Raw genomic sequence first — 25319 nt, 5'->3', positions numbered from 1 at the left:
ACTGTCCACCCTGTGCTGTGGACACTCAATGCTAAAAGGCAAGAGAAATCAAACCCCAAAGCATCTAGTGTGTTCCTATTAGGCATCTATTTTACTTTGGTGTCTCTACTTCTAATAGTGTTCCATGGTTTTGGTAATTTTGAGGATTTAGTCACTGATGCCAGTGAAAGAAGAGCTATGTCCACGGCAAAGCATGTTTCTGGCATGTTTAGTTATTTTTAATATGGGCAGAACTCATCTGTGAGACTGTAGTGGTTCGATCCTCATGAACAATGAACATAGCAGACACTGTTCTGAAATGGCATTTCATTTTGAGGCATGAGTTGGTGATTCTAGTGCTACTTTTCCCAGTTAAATTTCCTATAAAGGTTTGTCTTAAAAAAATTTTAAAAAAAAGGCAGCATCTCATTTCTCCAACTTGTATATTGAAAATGTATTTTGAAAGCAATATACGTCTATATTCAATCACCCATTTGATGTCATAAAGCTTTTGTCTGATTTCCCAATTCAAAGAATCTTTTTAAGCAAAACTCTTGTATACAAGTTGTATAAAAAGACCATTTCATACAAAAATGCATCCTTTCCAGGAATTTGAAAAGGCACTGTATCGCAAGTAAGACTGAGTTTGCGAGAATTTTTTCAGGATTTCTTCATGGCCTTACAAATGTTATGTTCACACTGGTCTGTTAATTCCCAGATACTTACCAGGAAGCAATATTTAGCTGTCACAACATGGGCCTTGATCACTTGTTTTAAGAGCTCTTTTCTCAGTCAAGTCACATGCCTTTTTGTAAAGACAGTTTTAGCTGCTAATTGGCAGAAGCATGTAGAGGCAGTGCTCCTAGCAAGGCCTCACTAGAGAAGAGTACACCTCAGAGTGGAATGGAAGGGCTGCCTGTGAAGCAGAGACAACCCACTGCATCAGCTTTGTGTCACTAATAATTTAATAATGCAAATTCAAGTTAGGGAGAGCCAGACTCTACCATATTTAGAGCTATGCCAGCTTGATGAGTGTTCTGTAGCATTAAGGCTGCACTGTCCAGAAGAAAGGAAAGTATACTGCTTCGTCTCCATAACGATACTGGCAAAAATCAAGACCATTACCGGAGTGGAGGAATAATTTGAAAGTTCTTATAATTGCAGGGGCTTCTGTTTCTGTTCATGAACTGTCCTGTAATCTCTGACAGCCAGGCCTGCACTGAGCAGATATGCCATGGCAGCCATGCAGCACAAGAGGCCAGCAGCAATCTCTGCCCCGTGCAGGCTGCACCAGAAGCCCTGATAGCCTTTGCTTTGATAAAGCTGTTCTCTCTCTTTACACACTGACGAATTATAAACGCTCAGCAGAGAATGGAGGAAATAGTACAGAGCAGGCACTGTGCCAACTGCAATCACTATGTACAGGGTGCATTCAATTAGCAGCCATGCTGGAAAGTGCCACGGGACCCGCAGAACACCAACCAAAATAAGAACACAAGGGAAGACGAGGAGACACCCTCCCACGGCCATCGCTGCCCTTGCAATGGGCAGCTTCAGTAGGTAAAAACGTTGGTCAAGCTGCTGGGCTCGCTCCCCATCCGCTCCACTGAAGCCGCTGTAGGCCCCGCCGTACTGGTAGTAGTAGATGCCCCCCAGAGCGGGGAGGCCGGTGTATCCTCCCGCCGAGCCACAGGACACGGAACCGCAGACCAGGATCAGGGCAGCTAGCAGGACCTCCACCATCTGGCAGCAGGCTGGAGGGGAGGCCGAGGTGAGTCCGCGGCCACAAATTAGCGCCCGTGAGGGTGCCGGGCCAGACGCTGCGCCCCGCAGGACGGAGGGAGCAGCTCCCGCCGGCCGCGCTCACCCCGGCCCGTGCGCAGGTACAGGCAGCGGCGGCGCTCCAGCGACCGCGGCACGACGCGACTTCCCCGCGGCCCCTCTGCCTCTGGTCCGGCTACGGCGCTAAGGAGAGAGGATGGCAGGGATGGCAGTGACCCGTCCAGGCCCCTCGCGGCCGCCCGCCCAGTCCGGCCCCGGCCTCTGCCGCCGCAGGTCCGGTCCGCTCAGCCCCGGCGCCAAGCCGAACCCCTCGCGGCCGCCCTCCCGCGCCCCCTCACCGCCCGCTGCTCTCACCGCCCGCCCGCTCCGGCGGCACGGGGGCAGCCCCGCTCCGCCATGGCCCGGTGCGGCCCCGCTCCGCCGGTGCTGGGGACGGGGGGCCGGGCCGGGCCGCCCCGGGGTGCTGCCGGCACCGTGAACTCCGTCTCGTCCGCTCGCCTCAGCTCCGCCGGCCCTTCCCTAAAGTGCTGGAAGCTCCGGCCCGGCCAGGCCCTGCCGCGTCTGAAGGTGCTCAGATCCTCGGCGCAGGTGCGCGGTCTCCCGGCACCTGCGCACGGTTCACCAGCTGTTGGCGTGCGTGCCCGTTCCCCTTCGCTTCCACGGACACCGTCCTCGCAGCCCCTTGTGGCGATAACGTCTCGAGGTTTCCCACCTCCCGCAGAACATGCTTGAACTCTTTGGAAACTGACTAAATTTAACCAATTAAATTTTCACAGATCTGCAAGTTTTACTTTTTCCTGTACTGTGAGTTTTGGTGAGTGTTCTCTATTCAGCTTTCCTGCCACCTTGGGCCGCTGTAAACTTCGTCTGTGCTTCTCTGTTCCCTTATGCAACCCTACTCCCAGCCGCTGTGGGCCTGCCCTAACTCTCCTGAACCCATCCTGTGATGCAGTGACTGGACTTCCATGCAGCCCTCAAGACTCAAGTGCACCAGCAGTTTACATCACAGCAAAACAACCGTCTCTGTCTTGTCCCGGCAATGCACAGCATTTTGTTGCTTCTCCAGCAGCCCCGGCACAGAGCCTGTGTCTCCAGATACAGTCACTAACACTTTGGGATCTGTCCTGCAGTGCAACTGTCAGATTCCAGTTCAGCTCTTGGCAGACTATGTTCAGGTAATTTTCTTTAGATGCATTACCTTATATTTAGCCATACTGAACCAAATAGACCCCTTTTGTGTCTTTTTGCTGGAGGCCACTTCAGACTACACCTTTTTACTGGTGATAATGTCCTGCTGGCAGTCTGTCCTCCCATCCTGGCAGAGCCCTTAGCACAGCAGCCATCACCTGCCAGCAGAGGAGGTGACGAATTACTCTTGTGGTTATTGGTGGTGGTTGGAATGAAGGCAAGTGTCCAGGATCTTACCCATGCACAAATGTCAGCAGTTCTCAGGGCTGGTAGGGGCAGACCTGATTCAGGAAAGGGAGAAAAGTAAACCGTAGGACAATTTAGAAATGAAGAAAACTTCACATTCAGAGCAAATGCTTTTATTCAAGAGCTTTACCAAATACTGCCTGTAAAAGCTCTTTGCTTTTACAGAAAAAAAAATTGCAAAGAAATACTTTCATTACATTTAGGAAAACAAATTTTTGGGAAAAACAGTTTCATTGTAAGGTTTCAGACACAGTGCCCGAATATGTGCCCTGAGAGGTCCAAATTTGTCTCTAAGATGCGGAAATACATTTCCTCCATCTGTAAGACTGGTGGCAATGGTAAGACTGTTTCACCCTTCTGTCTGTACAGGAGCAATAACCCTATAGACTTTTATATGGTGAAAAGCCTATAAACTGCATCTCAGCACTGTGAGAAAACACTTTCCTCAACACTTCACCTGATTCCAAAAGGACCGGAGACCTGAAAATGCATCTTAAAATTTACTTAGGTTGAGAGAAGGAAAACAAAAGAATCATTATTTTGATGTCCAGTTCGCATAGAGGGGACAGAAGTTGTGTGCTAAGTTAGAAAATGGAGAATCCATAGGGTGCTTAGGATGAGGACTCTGGAGATAGTGGAGGTGCTCAGCAGTGAGGCTCTTGCACACACCTTTCCATCTACAGATGTTGCGTCACTCATGTTGATGTGCCAGAAAGCAGGTCGCCTTGCTGGATGGGTTTAAAAGTTTTAGCAACCCTTTGTGAACTTTTAGGGTCATGTGCAGTGCCATTTTGCTAGTAGAGCTTTTAACTGACATGAAAGGAATATGAAGAACTAAGTTGAGTAATTATGAGTCACAAGAAGGGATAAAGTAAGTGTTTCCTATGCAGAGTGTTGCTGCTGGTCATCCAACAAACTGAGATAAAGCTTTCTTTGGATTTGTGGTTGATTTACTTGTTCAAAGACAGAGCCAGGAGGTATTGCTCTGTTGGAGATGTGTTCAGTGTTTTACTAGAGTGTTTGCTGCTAAAAAGTGAGGTACAAGCTTCAAGATGCTGTAGACGTGAGTCAGTCTTATTTAATTTCTGTTGCTATAATGAGAAATCTTAAAAACATGCTTTGTGTCAGTTCACTCTTGCTCAAAGTACCATAGCTCAACTTGGCCATTATCATCTTCTGGGTTCCTGTTCTCACTGTAACAAACACTAGTTGGCAGAACAGAGCAATAAGAACCCAAGGATACCAATATTAATTTTCGCCACTGTTTTGGCTTCTCTTTGAAATTATTTATTATTATTATTTTTGGCTTCTTTGTTTCTGCCTACTTCTGATTTTGCTGTGCTAAGGGAGGGAAGAGCCTGGTATGGCTTGCCATGGACCAAGAGCTCTGACCCAGTTCAGTGCCCTCCCTGGGAACCTGGAGGGCAAAGTGGTAGGAATAAGTCATGAACTGCCTCGTATGTCGCAGTTTGAGGCAGCTGGGAGCTGCAGCACAATCACTGCTGAACGCCACAACCAGATTTATTGATTGTCCCACATAAATAAATAATCACAGGGACAATGAGTGCAGCATGATGATGACAGGGCAGTACTGTAGAAAAGAACTGGAGGATATTGTGAATGACAAACTGAATTCAAGTCCACAATGTCATCCTCTTGCGAAAAAACTAACATTTCTGGGGTGTATGAACAGGAATATCACATGTAGGATATGTGAAGAAATTCTTCTGCCCCTGCTTCAGCACTGGCTTGGCCTCAGTCTTGCACACTTTGTTTCCAGAGGTGAGTGGATGAGCTGGGGAGGATTCAGAAGAAAGCAAAAGAAATCTCTAGAAATACAACCTGTAGGAAAAAGATTGATCACAGATACCTCATTTGAAATAACAAGCATCTGTTAATAGCTTACGAGCTTGTTAATAGAGAGGTGTCTAAACAACTTGCAAACTTGTAAAAAACTGCTGTCAAGAGGGGGGAAATATTTTGTTTAGTGTATTTGCTGTTAGCATGGTCAGGAAACAGCTTAGCTTGGCACAAAAGGGATGTATTTTAGGCATCCTCAATGTTCCTCACACACACTCCAACTCCACCATTTTATAAGGAAATGAGCAGTCGTTGCAGGAGTAGATTAGTCAGCAGATGGAGGGTTCCATCACTGGGACTCTAATTCAGTCATGAGAAGGCTGGCCTGTCTATGTTCTTGTGAGAAGCAAGTGCTAATGCTGCCCACACCACCCACTTCAAGCTCACAGTGTCATCTCACCCCACAAAGCCACTGTGCCCCTTTCCACCCCACCCCCACTGGCTGGTCGCTGTCCCAGTAGCTCCAAGGCCATTGCAGGACAGCTGCCACAACATATCATGCAACAGCTCAAGTCTCTGAAGTCATAAGTCAAATACAGGATATGCACCTACCTGGATAATATTTACCTGAGTGTAAACAGACACAAGTCTGGACAAGATGTTTTCTTTCACTGTGCCTGTACTCGGGAACCAGTAACATTCACACTTTGTGGAACATTTCTCTCAGCATCCGTAAGAGGAGCTGCAAATCTTTCATCGTGGCTGTTGGGCCTGTAGCTCACTGGTGCTTTCAACTCCCCACATACCTGGAGTGCAGTCCGTGTCTCTCAACACAGTGGCTATGGACTCAGTGCCCAGGCTGAGCAAGCAAAGGCTCCTGTACCTGCTAGACTCTGTCCCCTTCCAGCTCCACAGAGGTCGGTGGCCAGGGAGTGCAGTCTGCTGTGCCCAGCACAGCTGCTATCAGATTGCTGCAGTGCATTTTCAGGTGCAAGTGTTGTGGGAGGCACACAAGATGCCAGTCATTAAAGCATTTAGGTTTTACATTCCTTGGTTTTCTTGATGGAGGGAAATGGCAAACAGTAGGAGATGGTGCTCATGAAGGTGTGTTAATGCAGCTATTTTCAATCTGCCCAGGGCTTGCAGAGAAGAGTTCTACCAGGAGCCTAGGCAGGGTCACTGTCCCTACTATAGTGCCAACCATTCGTGCACTGTGGGAGCCACCTTGTTCTCCTTCCAAAAGAAATGCAGAGACCAGACAGCCCCTAGGTGCCAGTGCTCTACTTTGCAAGGCCCAGCTCACACAGGTGGCAAGAGCATCCTGCAACCCACTCGCAGGACACTGGATGCTTTTCCAGAATAGGCATCTCTAGCTAGGCTGTGCAATTTCTGTGTGTTTCAGATTTTTATTTCTGAGATCAAATCAGAATTGATCCTGCATATAGGCAGATACATAAACTGTAACTAAAGAATATTTTTAAATTACACTGTTAGTGGGTTAGTGGCATTGAGCCACTCTTTGTGGATCGTGCCATCTTTCTGGCTCTTAAACACAGTGTTTGCACATCTTTGGAGAGCGTAGCTGGGCATTCTTTGGAGCTGATTTTCTGCTCTGATTATGCAAAGAGGTAACAGGTGATATGCTCCATGTCATCAATTAAGATTGCTGGAGGCACAAGCATCACCATCACCTGATCAGAGGCTTATGCAGATATATGCAGGTTTGGCATAGCAGCCCTGCCTACACCATCGGACAGCTTTAACTTTGAATATATGCATCTTCAGAGTTCCCATGTGACCTAGCCTATCAGGAACAAAGTTTGTGCCTTGTGTTTCAGAAAACCTGCTGCAGTGTTACAACAATGCTGTCAGAATCAATAAACAGACAAAACATCCATGAGACATGGAGGCTTTATAGCTGTTTGCTCATCTGAGATCTTAACTATAAATTGATTTACAAAAAAAAAAAAAAAAAAAAAAAGGAAAAATCATATAATTAATTATTAAAAGCTGATTCAAGTGGGAATACAGAGATTAGGATACACACGAAACCTGAACTGGCTGGTGCTGTACCAGTGTCTGAAAGGAGCAGACATAAATTGCTGGAAATAAAAGCAAAATATAAGAAGGTAACAAGTGAAGTGATTTGAATCCTGGTGGATTTTTATGCAGAGTAATAGGTGCCCACCCCTGCAGCAGTGCACTCTGAACTGGCAAAACTATCCTTGCGTATTACCTACCTGCAACCTTACCAGAGACAGATTTGTCAGTGCAGCAATGCTTGAGCCTGTGCTCCCCTCAAGCAGCTGTTTCTCAGTCCTGCTTTGTGACTGCAGCTCCGTCTGGAAGTTTAACTGCTTGGTCTTACTGATTTTGCCTCTGCTCACAGAAATGGGTCTCTGGAAGCCCTGGTACCGTCAAGAGAAGGGCAGTACCATCAAAAATGCTGAAGTTATTACTAGTTTCTCCTTCCTGTGGGAAGAGATAAATATCAATTGCTCAAGCTACACACGAAAGAGGGAGCTGAAGAGGTATGCACAAGATACCTGTGGGGTTGACCTGCTGGGACAGAGGAGCCAACTATAGAGGGTGGAGGCAAGTCAGTGGAGTGGGGTGCTAGTGGGGAACATAGGGCCTGATAGTCCAGAGAGACAGCAGCCTTGCTGGCAGAAATGCATCCTGCAGGATATGGCTGCCTCTTACACTACACCATAGAAGGATGGCTTGGCCAAATTTCTAGAAGACAAAATGCTGAGCTGTGTGTTCATGCTTTGGTCTCGGGAGGCCCTGTGCACAACAAGCAGTGGAGGATAGGGGCTGCATTCTCCATGTGAAAGCATCTGGAGGAGGATGGAGTCATGCAGTGAGAGGAGAAGGGCATTTTAAGAGCAAGAGAAACCCACTGATGCCATTGTACACTTCTGTCCTCATCCTGCTTCTCACCAGGTTCTCAGCCTTATGTAACTGAGCCTCCTATGGCTCCAGGGCCAAATTTCCCCCCCTCTTGGCAGCAAGCAGGCTTCCACTGTGGCCTTCCCTGAACCCCGCTGCTGTGTGCGGTATGACGGGTAGAGCTCCAGTTGCGTCAGTTTGGGGGTTGTTGCTAGGCAGAACATAGAGCATTGTCCTTGAGGCCTCCCAATGGCATGTCTAACCCTGCCAGGACTGCAGCATGACAAGAGATGGGGCCAGCTGGGGGAAGTGAGAAAATAACCCACAGGTGCTTGGATAGGGCCTGCAAAACTTCCGAAGGTTACTTACCACACCAAAAAAAAAAAAACCCAAAAAAAAAAAAAAAAACAAAAACCAGAAAAACCAAACCCAAAAACCAAAACCCTACAAATGGATGACAACTTGAGCTTACTTTAGTGCTGCAGGTCCTGGTGCCTCCAGGCAAGTGCTTTCCTCCCTTTAGTTTATTGAGGAAGATGCCTCCCAACTGTAATGAAGCCAAACTGGTGTTTGTCAGCTGGCTCATTGGGATCCCAGAAACTCTTAGGACAGATTGATGGCTTCCTCAAGCTTTATGGTCCATCAGTCCACTCTCAGTGACTTACAAGGTGCTAGTGCTGGAATACCTGGACTCTGGAGATTTGCCCCAGCAGTGTTTGCAGGCTGAGGAAAGTGGTAGCAAAGGATGGCAGCCCAGGCACTCCACGAAGCCAAGCTGTGTCCTTCAGCTGCTCCCAGAAAGAGTTAATGCACAGCCATGTTCCAGGTGTTTGAAGTGACTACAGTTGCAAAGGGGAGGAGAGGTCATTTTTGGGTGGGGAGAGCAGCCCTCTCTGTGAGCCAATGGCTAAATGATTCTGTCTCAACGCCCAGTTTTGGGGATTATTTCATGGGCAAGAACTCACAGGACTTTCCTCTCAAGGGGATTTGTTCTGGATGAAGACTAGGGACTGGACCCCTAAGCTTGGTGGTGTCTCCCTGTCTGTGCTGTAGAAGGTAAAGTGCTGTGCTCTGCTGCCTTGCTTCTTTCAGGTGGGTAGTGGGGAGTTCTTCCCTGGCTGCCTACATTGAAGGTATCTATTGTGCCTGTGTCTACAGCTCCCCTTTTCAGAAGAACCATGTTGCACGGTGGTGTGAGGGCTCTGCTGGGATAGACTGTATATTTGGGACACAGCCCAGCTGTTGAACTGAGATACATGGCTCGTTTCTAGGCTCAGTTTATTGTGCAGCTCTGCTGTATATTTCTTCAGCTGGTTTTCTTCTGGTGGAAAGGACACCCAGAAGGTTTCAGCGGAAAAGCTGACATCTTGCTTTGTGACCCTGTTAGATCAGTCTGAGTTGCTATAAATGGCCTAATAAGGTACTGCTGGTTGAATAACTGCAGCAGCATGGGGCATCTCTAGGTGCAAACTTCACTGAAACAGTGAAAAATTTGCTCAGATAGCAAATCCTGCTTGAACCAGGCAACACTACAGCCCTTCTGGCTCAGTCTCTGTGGCAAGGAAAGGGAAGTTGTGTTGTATCTGTGAGTGCAGGGCTATGTTACTACCGTTAAGAAAGGGCCACTGTTCACTGAATTGCTTTTCAGTGGAGCAGAGAAATAGGACAGAATAGAAAGCATAAGCAGTTCGTGGCAGGATTACAAGGTAGTGTGCCAGTATCAGCAAGAACGAGCTTTGTGTCTCAGAAGGTCTGCCTCTTCTGTGCCCTATCCCTAAACTGCAATTGGAAAGCCCTGAGTCATCATCAGTTTGTAAGTTAGGCTTTTCCTGCCTGGTCTAGCTCATGTTCTAGATATGATATGCTGGGATGTATAAGTCACTTTTTTGTCCATTTTTGGGTCTTGAAGGCAGCTGTTCCTCTGCTGTGCCTTCCTTGTTACTCAGTTTTAGGTTGAACTACAGGCCCTTTGCTTGGAGCAGTGCTGCCTCATGGATTTCCCTCTTGGCCATACTAGTCTTGCTCTAGGCTGTCTGGGCTGTGCTGTTCTCTGCTGACAGAAGTAAGTGGCCAGCCTCTGTCCTGCTACTGCCCAGTGCATACTGATGTCACTGAAGAAGAGCTACCTTTTTGGCATCTGATATATGATCTATAGTGCTGCATTTCTGTCTGTAGGCTGGAGGAACATTCTGGATATGGACAGTCATAGTGGGCTGGCCTTTGTGTTTGGAGGTTGGAGTGTGTAAACTGATAGCTGGGGGGAGAGAGTGGGTGACTTGGTCCTTCTGTCAGTGGAATATAGAATCTGCAGTCAAGCAATGACTATTAATTTGACAACATGCTATTAATTCTTGGCTGCTGGCTTTAGTGGGACTTTCTCCTCTTCAGTGCAGGAGGTCCATGCTAGGCAATGGTGCAGCTAACACAGAGAAGTGCCTTAATCTTTCCCACTGTATTGCTCTCTCGCTTATGCATGTGATTTCACTACATCCTGGCACCAAATATGACCCTAATTCCTGCTTTATCCATAGGCAGTAGTTAGTGTCTACAGCTTTCAGAAGTTTTACTTATGGGCTGCATCCCCAAATGGACAGATTTCTTGTTTGACATGTGTTAACTAAGCCCAGGAAATTCACTTTGCACTGACAGCTCTCAGGATGGACTCATACCTGATCCACGTGAATGGCCATGGAGATCATGCCCCTATGTTAGATGTTAATCTCAAGAACACTGGGAACATCATATCACCAGGGAAGGTGAAGAGTCGGAAGCCAAGATGGGCTGTGAGGGCTTCTGAAATGTCAAAGAAAACTTTCAATCCTGTCCGAGCCATCGTAGACAGCATGAAGGTGGAACCCAACCCAAAGAAAGCCATGATCTCCTTGTCCTTAGGTGAGCACAGTCCTGTGGCTGAAGCCTCCAGGTAGTTGGGTCAACTGTGTGGGTGACAGGTTGCAGGGCTCTGAAGCACAAAGTTTGTGCAAACACCAAGGGATGGGTCAGGCAACCACACAGCTCTGTGCCTGTCACAGATCAGCGAGAACTTTACTATTTTTTCAATCTTTGAAAAGGAGACCCGACGGTCTTTGGAAACCTTCCCACAAATGATGAGGTCACACGGGCTGTGAAGGAGGTTTTGGACTCAGGACAGTACAATGGTTATGCTCCATCTGTTGGTAAGTTGACAAAACTCATCCTGTGAGAGTTGGATGAAGTAATGTGCCAGCTCCTACCCTACAGGAGCTCTATGGAGCCCACAGACATCTTTCCATTAGCACCCTACAGTGGTCCTCACCAATAGTCACACGAACGCAGAAGTACGTAGATCTCCCAGACACACCTGTGTGCTCTTTCCTGCATGAGCTGCTTAGGGCCCAGAGCTCCTGCAGAAGCTGTTTGCTGCCCCAGCCTTTGGGGCAGACAGGCTATCAAGAACCCAGAAGGCCTTGGGAGTGTGTGTCCCTGCCATGAGTTATAGCCAAGCTGCTTTCTAATCTGCCTTAACCAGGGGCTCCCTGACTTCACTGACACCATGAGCCTTGTTTGCAGTTAGTGCCAAAAGTGTGCACAGAGCATAGATCATGCCTGTATCGTGGGACCCTCCATCTGGTGACAGGGAGGGCTGCCCCAGTGCCATCACTAAACAATGAAAGCCATGTAGTCACACTTGACTTCCTTCTGGCTCAAAAAACTCCTTGGATATCTTCCACTCTGCTCCCGTCAGTTCTGTTCCCGGGACACACTATGGCCAGAGTTTGTCTCCCTGCCCAAGGTTTGTCCCTGCTCTTGGCCATCCTGGCCCAGCCTTGGGGTTGCATGATGCTTGGCCTGAGGCAGGACAGTCTCTGCCACCCTAGGACACCACCAAATGGGCTTTCCCCAGCTGGGCAGCAGCTGTGAGCCTCGTACTGGTAAAAAGAAAGAAGCAGTACTGGTAAAAAGAGGGAAAGAATCTGTAAAAACCTCCCTTCCATGTTTGACTCCTCTTTCCTCAGGCTACCAGTCCTGCCGGGAAGCTGTGGCTACATACTACAACTGCCCAGAGGCACCACTGAAGGCCCAGGTACTGGTACCCAGCCAAGGTACTCCCACTGCAGCGCACACAGGGTGCTGCTGCCTGCAAACCATGGGGCATGGGTGCCCTACACCAGCTCTCCCTCCCTGCCCAGTTACAGGACTAAAAGCTAGCCAAAGCACCTTGGCCCAAGGTGGCCTCCTGCTGCTCCCATTACTTCCCTGAGCCCTTCCCCTCCACCCTCCCCAGGAGGAGGTTGTGCTTTCCACCAGGCTTTCAGTCAGGCTCTGGCACTGTCTTTTTGGCTGAGAAGCTCTGCCTGGCAGAGTTGAGCCTGGATGTTATGTCACTCTCGTGTGTCTGGAGTACTTCAGAGTGGCTATGCTTCCTACTGACCTCTCTGTGCTCTTTGCAGGATGTCATCTTAACAAGTGGCTGCAGCCAGGCCATAGAGCTTGCCTTGGCAGTGCTGGCAAACCCAGGCCAGAACATCCTGGTGCCACGGCCTGGCTTCTCCCTCTACAAGACTCTCGCATTATCTATGGGGATAGAGGTCAAACTCTATAACCTCTTGGTAAGTGGTGGCAGGTCTGGAAGGGGCAGTCCTGACATTTCTCCTCTCAGAAATACCCTGGCCCTCCCTGGGAAGTGGGTGAAGGGGATATGAGTAACCCTGGGTGCCTCGGTGCACCTGACCTTGTGTGGCAAGTCCAGTTCCTCAGCTTTTACTTCCCCTTCTCTTCACTTCACTAGCCAGAGAAGGCCTGGGAAATTGATTTGGAACACTTGGAGTCTTTGGTGGATGAGAAAACAGCTTGCCTCATTGTGAACAACCCATCAAACCCCTGTGGCTCTGTTTTCAGCAAGAGCCACCTCCAGGAGATCCTGGCCGGTGAGCCTGCCTGTGTGTTTCTGGGGCTTGGGGCTTGGTTGCAGTCTAGGGTCTGTCCCCATTGCTCACGTCTCAATCGCTGCAGTGCCATGGCCTGGGGCTTAGCTTCTGACCGACCACCTCAGGAATGAGGGCTTGCTCAGTGTGGAGGTGCTCTCTTATCTAGGCAAGAACATGCAGAGCATGTGTCTTCCTCAAAAGCTCTGTGTGACTTGGACTGCTCATTTCTCTGCTCTGGCTCTGCCCAGGGAGTGTTCACAGGAGCCCTGTGCTTCCTGAGCCCAGTGCTGACAGGGAGAGCTGTGTTGCCAGTTCCCACCAATTGGAGCAGAGCAAGGCTCAGTCAGGGCAGGGATCCCTAGTGGTCTCCAAATAAACAGTCTGTAGGAGGAAGATAGGGACCCTGTGCCCTGAGACAGAGCTTCCCTCAGAGCTCTGCCAGGCCCTGCAGCAAAGGGCAAGCCTGTTCCCATGGAGGATGCAGGTGGCCAGGCTGAATGCCCTCTCTTCCACAGTGGCATCAAGACAGTGTTTGCCCATCCTGGCTGATGAGATCTATGGAGACATGGTGAGTGTCTGTTGCAGTCCTTTACACTCGCAGTGCTGCCTGTCCCTTTTGATGCACCTAATCCTTGGCCATGGCCTCCAGGTCTCTGGAGGTGTGGGACAGCTTCACTCCCCTGTGCCTGGGTCCGTGCCTGGAGCTCCTGGTCCCTTGGTGTGGTCCTAGGGGAATGTCTCATGTCCAGCTCCCTTCCTCTTCCCAAACAGCTTGCTTTTATGTGTGTGCACTTACTATCTTCATACTTTGAAGCTGTGAGTTTTCACCATTGATTTCCCATTGCTTCCCTGCATCCCTTCTTGTTAAGCCTCATGCACATGCCCAGTTCTCACAGTAAGAGGTGGGGACAGCCCTAACACAGTCTCCGGTTGTAGGTGTTTGCTGACTGCAAGTATGAGCCCATTGCAACTCTCAGCACCAATGTGCCAATCTTGTCCTGTGGTGGCTTGGCAAAGCGATGGCTAGTCCCTGGCTGGCGGATGGGCTGGATCCTAATTCATGACAGGAGAGACATCTTTGGTAAAGAGGTGAGAACTGCTGAGTTGCTGTCATGGCAACAGATTTGCAGAGTCTTCAGTATGTGGATCAGCAGGTCTTTAACTGATACAGGCAGGTACTGCTCTTTTACTCTCATGTTGATGTCACTCAATTGTGCTTACCAGGTCTTCTGCCCCTCTTTCATGTCCCTTCCTTACTCCATCTACTCCCAGACCTGGCCTTCTACCCACATCTACACTGTAACTCACTCACTGTATCTGCTGCTCTTTGATATATGCCTTGTCCTTTTTCTGTGCTTCTAACTTCTCAAATAGCTCTGAAAGTATTGCATGGCTTATCCAGCATGTGGAGTCCATGTGTGGTGTCTATGTGCTCTTACATGGTTTCTCTTAAAAGTAAGAACAAAGCACCTTGCAGTGCTGCCAGTACTTTATCTGGCTATTTTTCAGCTGTGTTACAAGGACAACCATCTACTGCAGTGACCTTTCCACCTAGAAGGCTCTCTGCAGAGGAAGAGGGAGAAGAGAGGACCAAATGAGTGAGCAGAAAAGCTAATGTTGATTGTCCTTACCTGGCTCTGAAAGTGTGGATTGTGGGCACAAACCTAAGGGAAATGCAAAGTTGAATTAGGAACAGCTCTGGCTTTATTTGTGTTATCTATATTCCTGATTTGAGTCAGATTGGGAAGCTACAAAGGTTGTCTCTGTTAGCATTTCAGTCTGCAATGGAGGAACAGAGAATGACACTGTAAATAGTGTGCTAAACCTGGCATATAGTCAAACAAATGTTCTTTAGTAGTCTGTATGCTCACTGAAGAGAAGGGTGTGAACAGCTGTAGGAATACAGGAAGTGAGCCTTGGAGCTGTTCCTTTCCTTTAGGGAAGCATCATCTTAAGCTGCAAATACGATGTTTTCTCAGATCAGGGATGGCCTTGTAAGACTGAGTCAAAGGATCCTAGGACCCTGTACAATTGTCCAAGGAGCACTGGAGCGTATCTTGCACCGCACACCACCTGAGTTCTACCACAACACTCTAAGCATCCTCAAGGTAAACAGGCTGTTATAGATCAAGAAGGTCTGTTCACAGATTATTTGGAGGGACTCCTTTCTCTCTAGTTCATCATTCTTCCTCTCCTCCTCCCCAACTGGAGGTGCAGTTTTGTCTGTGATTAGGATGACCCAACAAATCAAATTCCAGCAGGAGACAGTGTAATGGGCAGAAATACTGGCTATGATAGGTTTCAGGCAACCTAGCTCTGCAGCTGGAGCTGCTGGCCAAGGAGATGGAGTTTGGTCCTGACTTGCTGAGCTCAGCTCAGTAACCCCTGCTGTACTCAAGGCCATGATCTCCCATGCTGTTTGCATTTGTTGCCCTTTTATTTGCAGTAGGCAAACCTGTTCACAGACCCGGTCCAGAGTTTGGCTTCCAATCACTGAGCTGCTTCCTGGAATTTCTCCTGTTTTGAAATTTCTCCTTTTTGCTTTTCAGTCTAATGCTGACCTTTGTTATGCTGCCTTAGCAGCTATCCCTGGCCTTCAGCCTGTCAGGCCTGCTGGAGCCATGTACCTGATGGTAAGTGAGGATCACCAACCCTCACAGTAGTTCTGGTTGCGGAGCTAGTCAGTGTTTCAGATTGGTAGTTGCCACCAGGTTTCCATTACTGTGCATTTTCATATTTCCCTGTGTGGTAAGTGCATCCCTTGGTCACTTTAGAAGGCCAGGTTATGCTGTTCACTGCTGGCAGAGCAGAGGCCACTACACTTAACCCACTTGTTCCTGCACAGAACTCCATGACTTGTACTTTGCAAGACAAAGCTATTTTACCTGGCTATGAAGCCAGCTGCTAACTGGAAGCCCCTATAAAAACAAGGCAGATTATTATACCTCCTGTAGAAGATGTAGCCTTCTTCATACTAGCATGCCTGTCTTCTGCTCGTGGTGTTGCCTCTTCTTCTGCCTTTTCCCATGCCTGTTTGCTTTAAAGTTTATAATGTGCTGAAATTTCCTTTTTCATCTCATCAAGCTCAATTGAGACATTTATGACACTTTAACACATGTTTGGATTTATTTTCCTTTTTTTTTTTCCATCTCATAATGTCTCCAGTTTTTCATTCACTCCTAAAATGTGGACTCAGAACTGGACAATACTGCAGTGTCTCGCTCATTTCTGTAGAAAAATCCTTATTACCTGACCCTGTTTCAAATTTTACCCAGAGCTTCACAGGTCATTTTGCTTATGCTTTTTATGTAAAGGCCCAGCTCTAAGATTGTACTTCTGCAGTAGCTGACTGTCTATTTCAAATTAAATCATGTGTTTATTTTTGTTTTCTACCAGCTCTTCCAGAACTTCTGTATGCAAATTATCTCTCAAATTATCTGTTTAGGAATATTTTCATGAGATGTTTTAAATCTTCTTTGGGTATAAAGGTCAGTCTAGATGGGGCCCTGAACAAGCTGATCTAGTGGGTTGCAGCCCTGCCCATAGTGGAGTCATTGGAACTAAACGAGCTTTAAGGTCCCTTTCAATCCAAACCATTCTAGGATTCTATAAACAAATGACCAGATTAGCACTGTCTTTATGTGAAAGATGGACAGCTGCCTTCTTTCCAAATACAGAAGATAAATATTTATTGAATATTTTACCATTTTCATGTCATTTTACCAATTATATCATCCTCAAAGGATTTATTTTGTTCATGATATTCTAGACCTTTATTTTAAATCAAAGCAGTTTTTTTTCTTGCATTAACAGGATTATTAATGCATATTGAGTTCTCTGCCAAGTTCTGTCTCAATGTCTTATTTATTCCTTTTCACTTCTAATTGGTTACTATGTCTTTTCTGTCAGGTGGTTTTTTTACTGAAGCAGCATTTAACTGAGATGCCATTTTAGGTAGTTAATGAAGGCTTTTTCAGAAGCCCAGTTTTCATTTTTATGTTTCTGTCTTGTATCCCAGGCAGCCCAAATCAAGAATTGAGGGCAGACAGTTGCACTTGACTGGGAAGTCATTGGGCCATGTGTGTAAGCAAGGACAATGTAGATAATTTTGGTGCCCTTGATTGCCATGTTACATCTTTCTGCTGCAGGTTGAGATTGAGATGGAGCATTTTCCAGAGTTTGAAAATGATGTGGAGTTCACTGAGCGACTCATCTCGGAGCAGTCTGTGTTCTGCTTGCCAGCCACGGTGAGCCTAGGACTGAGAGCCCCAAGGAGCTGTGGGGCCAAAACATGGTGGGAGAAGCTGTAGGGGTTTGCATCCCTGAGCTCTGAGGACAGGCTGGGAGTTGTGTATGCAAGTGTCCATGGTCTGTAATACTGTGTAGGAGCTGGCTGTCAGCTCCTCATGCTGTGTGTGGCAGTCTCTGGCTCACTAACAGCACTCAGTCCCGTTGCCAGGATCTTCCCAACTCCAGGCTTGCACTACTGTGCTTGCACTACTTTCTCAAACTGGCAGAGCAGTATCCCTGAACTCCATATACCCCCATATCTCTTTGCTGAAGGTGCTCCCTCAGAGGAGTGCTCCCACTTATGTTCCTTTCCTCAGTCTATTTCCAGTCCTTCACCCCTGCAGACATAGGGAAGAGAAGGCTGAGAACATCTGTGCCTTGCATTCACTTCCAACATTGGGCCTTAAATACTCTCCAGCCCTCTCCTTTGCTTAGCTCCTTTCATCCCATTCCCTGCACAGTCTGGTCTGCATAGTTCACACAAAGTCTTCTGGCCTGTCCCCCTCACAGCATCATGTCTAGACAGATGGAGATAGGAGATTTGCTTCGAATAGGAAAAACAGTCTAAGAGAACAAGAACCAAGCTCTGCTGTTTTACAATGACTGTATTCATGCTGATGTAGCTCGTGGTGCCAAGGCAGGGCTCTAAAAGTGGCACTATCCCAGGTAATCTACCAGCTTCATCTTTTCTCATTTCAGTGCTTTGAGTACCCAAACTTCTTTCGCGTAGTGATCACTGTGCCTGAGGAGATGATCTTGGAGGCCTGCGGTCGCATTCAGGAGTTCTGTGAGATGCACTACCAGGGTGCTGATGGGGCCCAGGATCTGGAGTGTGACAAGTAGCTACAGCTGGCCCCCTACCCCTGTCAGGCTAGACCTTGTATGACGCAGCAGCCAGGCAGGCAGGGCTACTTCCAGCCAGCCCTGCCTCTCCCTGCCTGTAAGCAGCCACTGTCCTGCTGCTTCACTTTTTGTGCTCCACAGACTCCTCAGCATTATGGAAAGAAGACACTTCTCTCTCCTCCTCCACTAGAGCTTGCACATCCTCTTGCTTCCAGTCCCCCATGTCTCTGTAGACTCAGTATCTGTGCCCTGTCTTGGTCTGTGCTACCTGTGAACCAGCCGCAGGCAGGGGCAGAAGGTTGTTCCTGGGTTGGCCCCTGTGGCAAAGGCCACGTTGGCCTGTGGCTTCTGTGCTGGCCACACTTCCCCTTGGGGGCAGGAGAAGGCTGCTGTCTTCGAGGATAAAAGTACCCACCTCTCACTTCCCTGTGTTACCCTAGGAAGCCAGAGCTCTTTATACCAAGCCCTTTGTGTGATAAAGGGAGTAAGTTATTGTAACTTTTTTTATTAATAAAAATTCTGACATGGCAGTTCTGCACTGTCCTACTGTTCCACTAGGTTGGGCTTGGTCACTGTGTGGTCACCTTTGCTCACCCCATGTTATTGCAGTGCCCCAGGCATATACCTGCCTGCCCAGGGCCATCCTGTGTGCCAGCAGGGATATGGTGAGAGTGATTTAGACCCCCAAAGAAACCCACCAGCCCTGAGAGCAGGATGGGCCCTGCAAGCTTGACACAGACTGGAGCCAGCCTCTCCTGCCCTGATGATGCTGGCAGCTTGCTGTGGCAGCCTGTCCACTCCCCACAGAACAGTTCTGTCTGCACCTTCTCCTTGGCCCTCTCAGCCTGCCCCACTGTGGACCCCAGCAGAGCAGCGGCTGCTGTGCTTGCTGCTGCAGGGAGGCAGCTGTCCCCAGGGCTGGACCCAGCCATGCCTAAGTACTCAAGGCTTGGCATGCCTTTCCTGCTTAAGTGGTGAATCACTGGGTGGCACCCATGGCTCATACTATATGTGGTGTTTGTGACACGCCAGCGGTACCAAGATTACTGATTGCTGAATACATCAGCTCCATAAAGTAATAAGGAACTAGTGGCCTGTTGTCTGTTAATTCAATGGGAAATGGGAAGAGATGATAATGCCCATTGCAACGCGTGTTCTGGTGAGATTCTCAGGAGCCGTTTTTGGAACTGTCAGAAGGGCAACTTGTGGAGTGCCTCATGTTGCCACCTTCAGCTCTGTTCACCTGTCCTCCCATAGAGTTCAGATCCACAGGTCAACCCTGCCTCGCCAGTGACAGAAAACATGAGCTAGCTCTAGACTACACACTGCCAGTCCTGCCAGGTTCTTCAGCTGTCTAATTGTCTCCCCTTCCCAGTACAAAGTCTGGGTACCATTAGAAGGGAGTGCTAAATGAGAAAGATAGCAGTGTATTAAAGGTCTTTGACATGTCAGCTGAGTGTCCATGCTACATCTTTTCCTTTCAAAGAAAGCAATCCCAGAAAAAAAAGAGAGGGAAGCTGGGGCTGTGAGTGAATGGTACACAGCTTCAGAGATTTCATGCCACTAGACCTTCAAATAGAGCCGAATAACCAGAGCTGCTTAAGAAAAATCATTGACAAGTAACAAGCTGGGTGGTTTGTGAAGGGTCTGTTGGACCAGGAGACCTTTACAGCATGATGTTGCTGCATTGTTATGCCATCTTGAACCTACTACAGCTTTCAAGTACCATTTGCTTCCTTCAACTCTTCTTCATGTACCTTAGGTTCTACGGCTTTAATCCCCATTACTAATAAACATATCCTGGTTTTAGAGAAACCTAATCCTTTGAGATCACTCTTCCTTCGGGAACTCCTTTTCTTTCAGAGTCCCCTCAGAGATGGCTGGTAGCATCCAAATATTCTGCAATAATTAACACAATCCTGTTTCTTTTTGACCCAGCAGCATTTGACTGGGAAGGCTGAGAGAACCAGAGACATAGGCATATATATACACCTCATAAATCTCAGGATACTTAGATTTCTCAAGGCCACATCCTCCATTTTCATCTTTTGTAAACACATCACTGCCTTTTGACCACACCTAGGTTTTTCCTGATGCAATAGCAAACTAGCATTAAACCACAAATGTACTGGTATCATTTTTCAGGTATTATACTCACAGATGCTTTGCGTCATGGTGTGGGCGTAGGTTAGAGCACCCTGCCAGCCATATAGACTAGCCTAAGTTGGAGGTTGGAGGTACTCTGTGCCAAAGAAAACCTCCTTCAGCATTAACATCAAGGAAGATATCTAGACATGGGTCTGAAGCTGCTCTTTGGGGATGCACAGACAAGATCTGCAGAGCTTCAGCAGAACTGCCTCAGTGCCCTTATAACTGATCATGGGAAAATAAGGGAAGATTAGCAAAGAGGATTGTAAATACACTCAAGTGTCTTGCAGGTGAAGTGTAGAAAAGCACATATATTATACTAATAGTTGTTTAGTCTTGTGTGTTTGGTAAGTAGTACTTCTCTCTTTATATGAAACAGGCCTGTGCTAGACTTAGAACCACCCCACTGAACATGCTTGACATTTCTGCTTTGCTGCAGTAAATCTCAGTGGTAAACTATGCCTGTAATAGTCCCTGATATACATGTGAAAACAGCAGGTTTGGTGATCCTTGAGCATGGACCAGACTCCACAGTGCTGGCATTCCTGTTTGTGTGCTTCTACCTGGGTTCCTGCTTTGAGGATCCCATGGTTGATGAGATAATGAAAATAAATTCATTCTGCCTTTCATCTATGGTTTTGTGATTGTTCCTGCATCCTGCCTGTGCCAGCTCACACACCAATCCACAGCCATCCTCCCTGTCTTAGCTGGGGAGCTACAGCGATATACCCTGGCACAGACTTGCATTGTGCATCTGCTCTTTTCTGTGCTGTCTGAGATGGCCATGTTTAGGATTAGGGTGATTTACCTCAGATATGGGAACCTAGGCAAGGAGGTGACCTCATGCTTAGTGCTCTCTTTGGGAAAGGAAGGAACTTCTCAGCTTGAAGTATATTAGTCCTCAGCTTCCAAAGGGGCTGGCAGTAGGTTCAACTCTGACAGGGAAGCTGGCACTGCAGGCAAGCTGGGACAAATTGCACCTGCCAGCAGCAAGACCATTAGTTCCCCTGGATGCTTTAGGAACCTCAGTGTAGCCTGGCTCCTGGCTCTGGCCTCACCCACTCTCTCTTTCAGCAGCTCTGACTGCCTTCAGCAGGTCTGTAGATCAGAGGGGCCCCTGAAGGTCTTCCTGCCTTGGGACCACGGCCTTTGGCTCCAAGAACCTGTCTTCATGAGCCTGCTCTCTACCTTCATGTAGCCATGCTGTACACCTGCAGTGGGAAGATGTGATTTTCACTGATTTGGACCTAGAAAGGTTGCAAAGGAAGCAGTCTAGGGGATGATGGTGGAGGCCGTGGTTAACCAGACCCCAGCCTTTCCAGGAGCTCAGGTAAGGCTTGAGCATTGCATGGCAGTGGAACCCCAAGAGAAGATGTCTGTGAAAAACTTTGTATGTGAGGCCTACTACATCCTAGGGCATGCTGCTCTGTCAAAGGCCAAAGGAGCTGACCTGCTCTGGTGGAATTACCCACCAGAGGCACATACTGGTTTCCACAAGCCAGAGAAGTGGCCAGGAAGAAAGTGTGGATGCAAGAGGAGGTGGCAGCAGTGGGCTGGGAGACAGTACTTATTTGATGTGTCTGGGAGGGATTTTGTAAACCAGAGTGTGAGAGTGTAGAGGAGCTCTGCAGGAGAAGGAAGGCTTAGCATGGTCAAAGTCATGCCATTGACAGGAGAGACACGCAAGACACATCCTCAGCAGGGTTCCAGTAATTAGAAGGCACCTACCAAGCTAGCTAAGCTTAACAACCAGTCAGAACAAGGTTGAGGTTGTATGTTATACACTAGCCTTCAGCCTTGATACTGATACTGAGTACCAGCCTTGGTACTCAGCTCTGGGTGAGCCTCCCAAAGGGCAGAAGTTCTGGGATCTTCCTCATGGTTTGGCTGTCTGGCATGGGCTTTTACAGTGCTGGGAGCCCAGATCTATACCAGCCCTTTGTTTTGTCTCATATTGTCTTCGTTTTCCTTATTTGTCTTGGGTCAGTGTTCCCTGAAGTTTTGCCAAAGCAAAGAGGTGTTGTCAATAAGTAAGTCTGAATTACTTATTTCCTGGATACCTGACAGAAGTGGTGCTGGCACAGGGTCTTCTGCACTCCAGTGCATTGCATGGGCTATGCATGCTTCAGGTCTGCTTGTTGCTGCTGTTTCTCTCAACTCTAAAGTAGCTTTCTGCTCCAACTTCTGTTCCTTTGCTTCTTTCCAGTTTCAGACTGCCTATGTGCATAAAGAAGGCAGTTGACCAGGGAAATTAATTCAAAAGTTGAGTAAATACTTTTTTTCTTACTATTTTTCCCATTTCTGTCATGTGTTTGTAAAGTATTATGTGACATCCTTCTTTCTCTCCTGTTTTCTCATTTTTCTGTTCTCCACCACTTGATACTAGAGTGCTATATTACAATGCAGACAATAAATGATACTGCAGCTGTGCTAGGGTGAGAGAGGGAGAAGGTCAGCCACTATCCTTGCTCTGGCCTAACACAACTTTGGGTTCCTGTGTGCCAATTCAGTCAAGTCTGCTTATCTCAAACTGCCTTTAAATAAAAATATAACTTTAAAACTTACCTCAAACACAAGAAAAAAGCCACAGGCACACCAGCCTGTCCTTGGAGAGATGCTGCCATATAGGGCATCATATCAGTAATTTGTCTCATTTTTCCTTGTTCTGGAAGGCATATGGGGCAACATCTACTCTGGCCCAGAAAGAACTTGCTCTGACTGGAATTTAGCATAGGCATTACACATCTGCTCCTATGCATTCTGGAGCTTCCCTCACTGCTGCATTCTTTCCATCCTCTATGAATGACGATTTCTAAAGCAACCAGGGTGACTGTATATAGCATCCCTATTGAAAAAAGCTCTTTTTTGAAAGCAGAGTTCCCTTCTGCTGCCTTCATCCCCATGTAAGTAATGAGCAAATGACATAGAGACTTTTTTTTTTTTTTTTTTTTTTTTTTTTTTTTTTTTTTGTAGATTACTGTCAAGTTTCTTTACTGCAAAGAGCCGGTTTTTTTTTTTCCTGTGCATTTTAAAACACAGTATAGCAGTACTCAAATCCACTGATCAGCACAGGAAGGAGACTATGCATGGCCCTTGTGTGAGCAGTGACATGGTAGCTTTGTGTCACAGACTGTCTTGCAGAGCCATAAATTTTCATTTTCCTCTACAGCTTCAAAAGTGTAAGCTAGAAAACAACTGAAATCCCTTTACTTTGAAAGGGAAACATTCACCAGTGCATAGTCACAGCATTGACTCTTACAGCAGCTCCCCAGTGTCATATCTTTCAGACGCAGAAAATGTGAACTATCCCATCACACACCTGAAAGCGGTAGAGACTTTGGCAGCATGATTACCATGGCCTGCTTTCAATATCAGCCTGGTATGAGTTGTGTTCTTCAGGGCATATAAGAGCAAATATTAAAAACTTGTATAGCTTGAAGACTGCAAATAGGGAGAAATTACTCATTGTGTCTCTTGTAATTAAAATTGTAATTATACCAAATACAGTGCTTTTATGAAGGTTCACAGCAGAGGAAAGTAGTTCTCACAACATGCAGCTAAACGTACCCATATTGTCAGGAAATCCTGTTGATCCCAAAGTATCTAAGTTCAAAACAAGACTGGAAAAGTGAATAGAAAAATGTCTAGGTGCTATAAATGCAAAGACAAGCTTGATCTGAATAGATTTTAGACAGCTTCTGGGTCTACTCACAGACATTACTCCCCACTCTTGTCACAGCAAAGAGAAAGAAACAGGAGCTTCCAGGGCATCACTCACTAGCTTATTTTGGATATTTCCATTCAGAGAGGTGAATCATGTACTCCAGATCCCTGGCTTCAGGAAGGAAGTGTTTTTCTTGTTCTCTTCCCTAGGCATCTCCTCTAGATGATGGCAGAAGACAGGGTATGGGGTTAGTCCAACCTTATAGCTTCCAAACCTCAAATCTCAAATCCAAATAAGAGCATATTCTCGTGCTCTGTGCAACCACTCATACCACAGAGGATGCCTTGTGGAAAGCTCAGACAAATAACTGGAATGTGATGTCTAAACAAGTAGAAAAATCTGCTCAACCCCTTGACAAGATAACTGTACAGTAGTATTCAGTGCTGTCATTAAGCCAACATACTGATGCCAAGGGATCAGCATAGCTTGGGCAAACGACATACAGCTGGAAGACAAGTTTTGATACATCTCTGTTCATGCAACTGTTGACCAGGGAGGAATAATCCTTCAGGAAGAGCCACTCAAGTGGTGTGGCCTTTACAAAGGTTTTCTAACACTTAAGGACATACAGGTAAATCCTGTGTGTCAGTGCAGGGCATGGGAACACATAGTAGAAATCCAGGTTGCACCAAACATTGTGTCATCCTCCACAGGGTCCTACCTGGACCACTGCCAACTTCTCACCTTGTTTCCCAGCCCAGGGTTACCAGGGCTTGACGATCTGTGTTTACAATGCAACAAGTGAAAGGGAACGTGACCTGCCTGTTATGAGCGAAATAGCCAAATTGTTTTATATGAAGAAATTTATTAAAGTCAATTTGGTTACAAAGAAATAAAAAGTCCACCACCAAAGATGCCAAGCCCGGGATTCGGCACCGGTGAACAAGGTCGGACCAGCAGTCTATCTGGCAAACAGTCCTCCCCTTGTTCATGAGAAATTGCGGCTGGAGCCTGGATTTTTATACAGTTTTTGTGCCCTCAGGCTAGACCCAGCGATGTAAATCTCCTCAGCCGTCCGGTATGGTGTTATCTATTCTTTATCGGCTTGCATTGCATAGTTCTTCCTGGGCTTACTGGAAGTCCTTTTGTCTTTCTCTCCTGGTCCGGTGATGTTGTCCAGGTGGCATCAGTGTCTGGTCAGGGAGTGATGACCGCTCCTTGTCTCGCTCCAAAAAAATGTTACTTCGCCCTGTGCCTTCAAGTGCAAATGAAGTCTCCCCCTTGAATTTGAGCTTTGCTCTGTGCCTTCAAATGCAAATGAAGTCTCTCCCTGAGTTTAGGTTTTGCAATCTGAATTTTACAAAGGTGGGGGGAGGTGCTTAGTATATTTATATAAAATATTATTACAAGCATGAATTAATTCTTAGCCTCCCTCATAACATGCCCCATTCAGATTGTCCCTCCTGCTGGAAGCACCAGCCTTGCCCAGATTTTTTCTTTTGCTGTCTCCTATACTCCACTTGCCCTGAAAGAAGCAGTGAGGTCCTTGTAACACAAAGAGGACACCATTAAGAGGTCTA

General features: G+C 47.2%; 2 protein-coding genes across 3 annotated transcripts; one reads left to right on the top strand and one right to left on the bottom strand.

Moving 5' to 3' along the window:
- Positions 1–405: 405 nt before the first annotated feature.
- On the bottom strand, positions 406–6156 carry MARVELD3 (MARVEL domain containing 3). The gene is given in 7 exon segments (XM_066327366.1): positions 406–1775; positions 1778–1944; positions 2116–2360; positions 2363–2394; positions 2397–2436; positions 2439–2473; positions 5608–6156. Coding segments are annotated over 7 exon segments (1251 nt in total). The 5' UTR covers positions 5696–6156; the 3' UTR covers positions 406–1131.
- A 2691-nt stretch (positions 6157–8847) lies between these two features.
- Positions 8848–18457, top strand: TAT (tyrosine aminotransferase). 2 transcript variants are annotated; one of them, XM_066327344.1, is made up of 12 exons: positions 8849–8943; positions 10537–10779; positions 10959–11063; positions 11883–11950; positions 12318–12476; positions 12656–12794; positions 13310–13362; positions 13731–13883; positions 14774–14902; positions 15344–15427; positions 16943–17041; positions 17784–18457. In XM_066327344.1, exons 2-12 carry the CDS (start codon positions 10545–10547, stop codon positions 17925–17927), a joined length of 1368 nt encoding a protein of 455 aa, XP_066183441.1. In that variant the 5' UTR covers positions 8849–8943; positions 10537–10544; the 3' UTR covers positions 17928–18457. The 2 variants fall into 2 exon arrangements, with proteins under 2 accessions (XP_066183442.1, XP_066183441.1); XM_066327345.1 differs by lacking the exons at positions 14774–14902; positions 15344–15427 and having other exon boundaries at positions 8848–8943.
- The last annotated feature ends 6862 nt before the right edge of the window (positions 18458–25319 follow it).

Source organism: Sylvia atricapilla, chromosome 12 (genome assembly GCF_009819655.1).
Source record: "Sylvia atricapilla isolate bSylAtr1 chromosome 12, bSylAtr1.pri, whole genome shotgun sequence".
NCBI lineage: Eukaryota > Metazoa > Chordata > Aves > Passeriformes > Sylviidae > Sylvia > Sylvia atricapilla.
Note: the sequence above shows the minus strand (reverse complement) of the source record. Positions and strands in the feature narration are given on the sequence as shown.

Coding starts and splice junctions, on each gene's coding strand:
- TAT (XM_066327344.1), top strand. CDS start 10,545: ATGGACTCATACCTGATCCACGTGAATGGCCATGGAGATCATGCCCCT. Junction 11,951..12,317: donor AGGCACCACTGAAGGCCCAG/GTACTGGTACCC, acceptor TGCTCTTTGCAG/GATGTCATCTTAACAAGTGG. Junction 12,477..12,655: donor TCAAACTCTATAACCTCTTG/GTAAGTGGTGGC, acceptor TCACTTCACTAG/CCAGAGAAGGCCTGGGAAAT.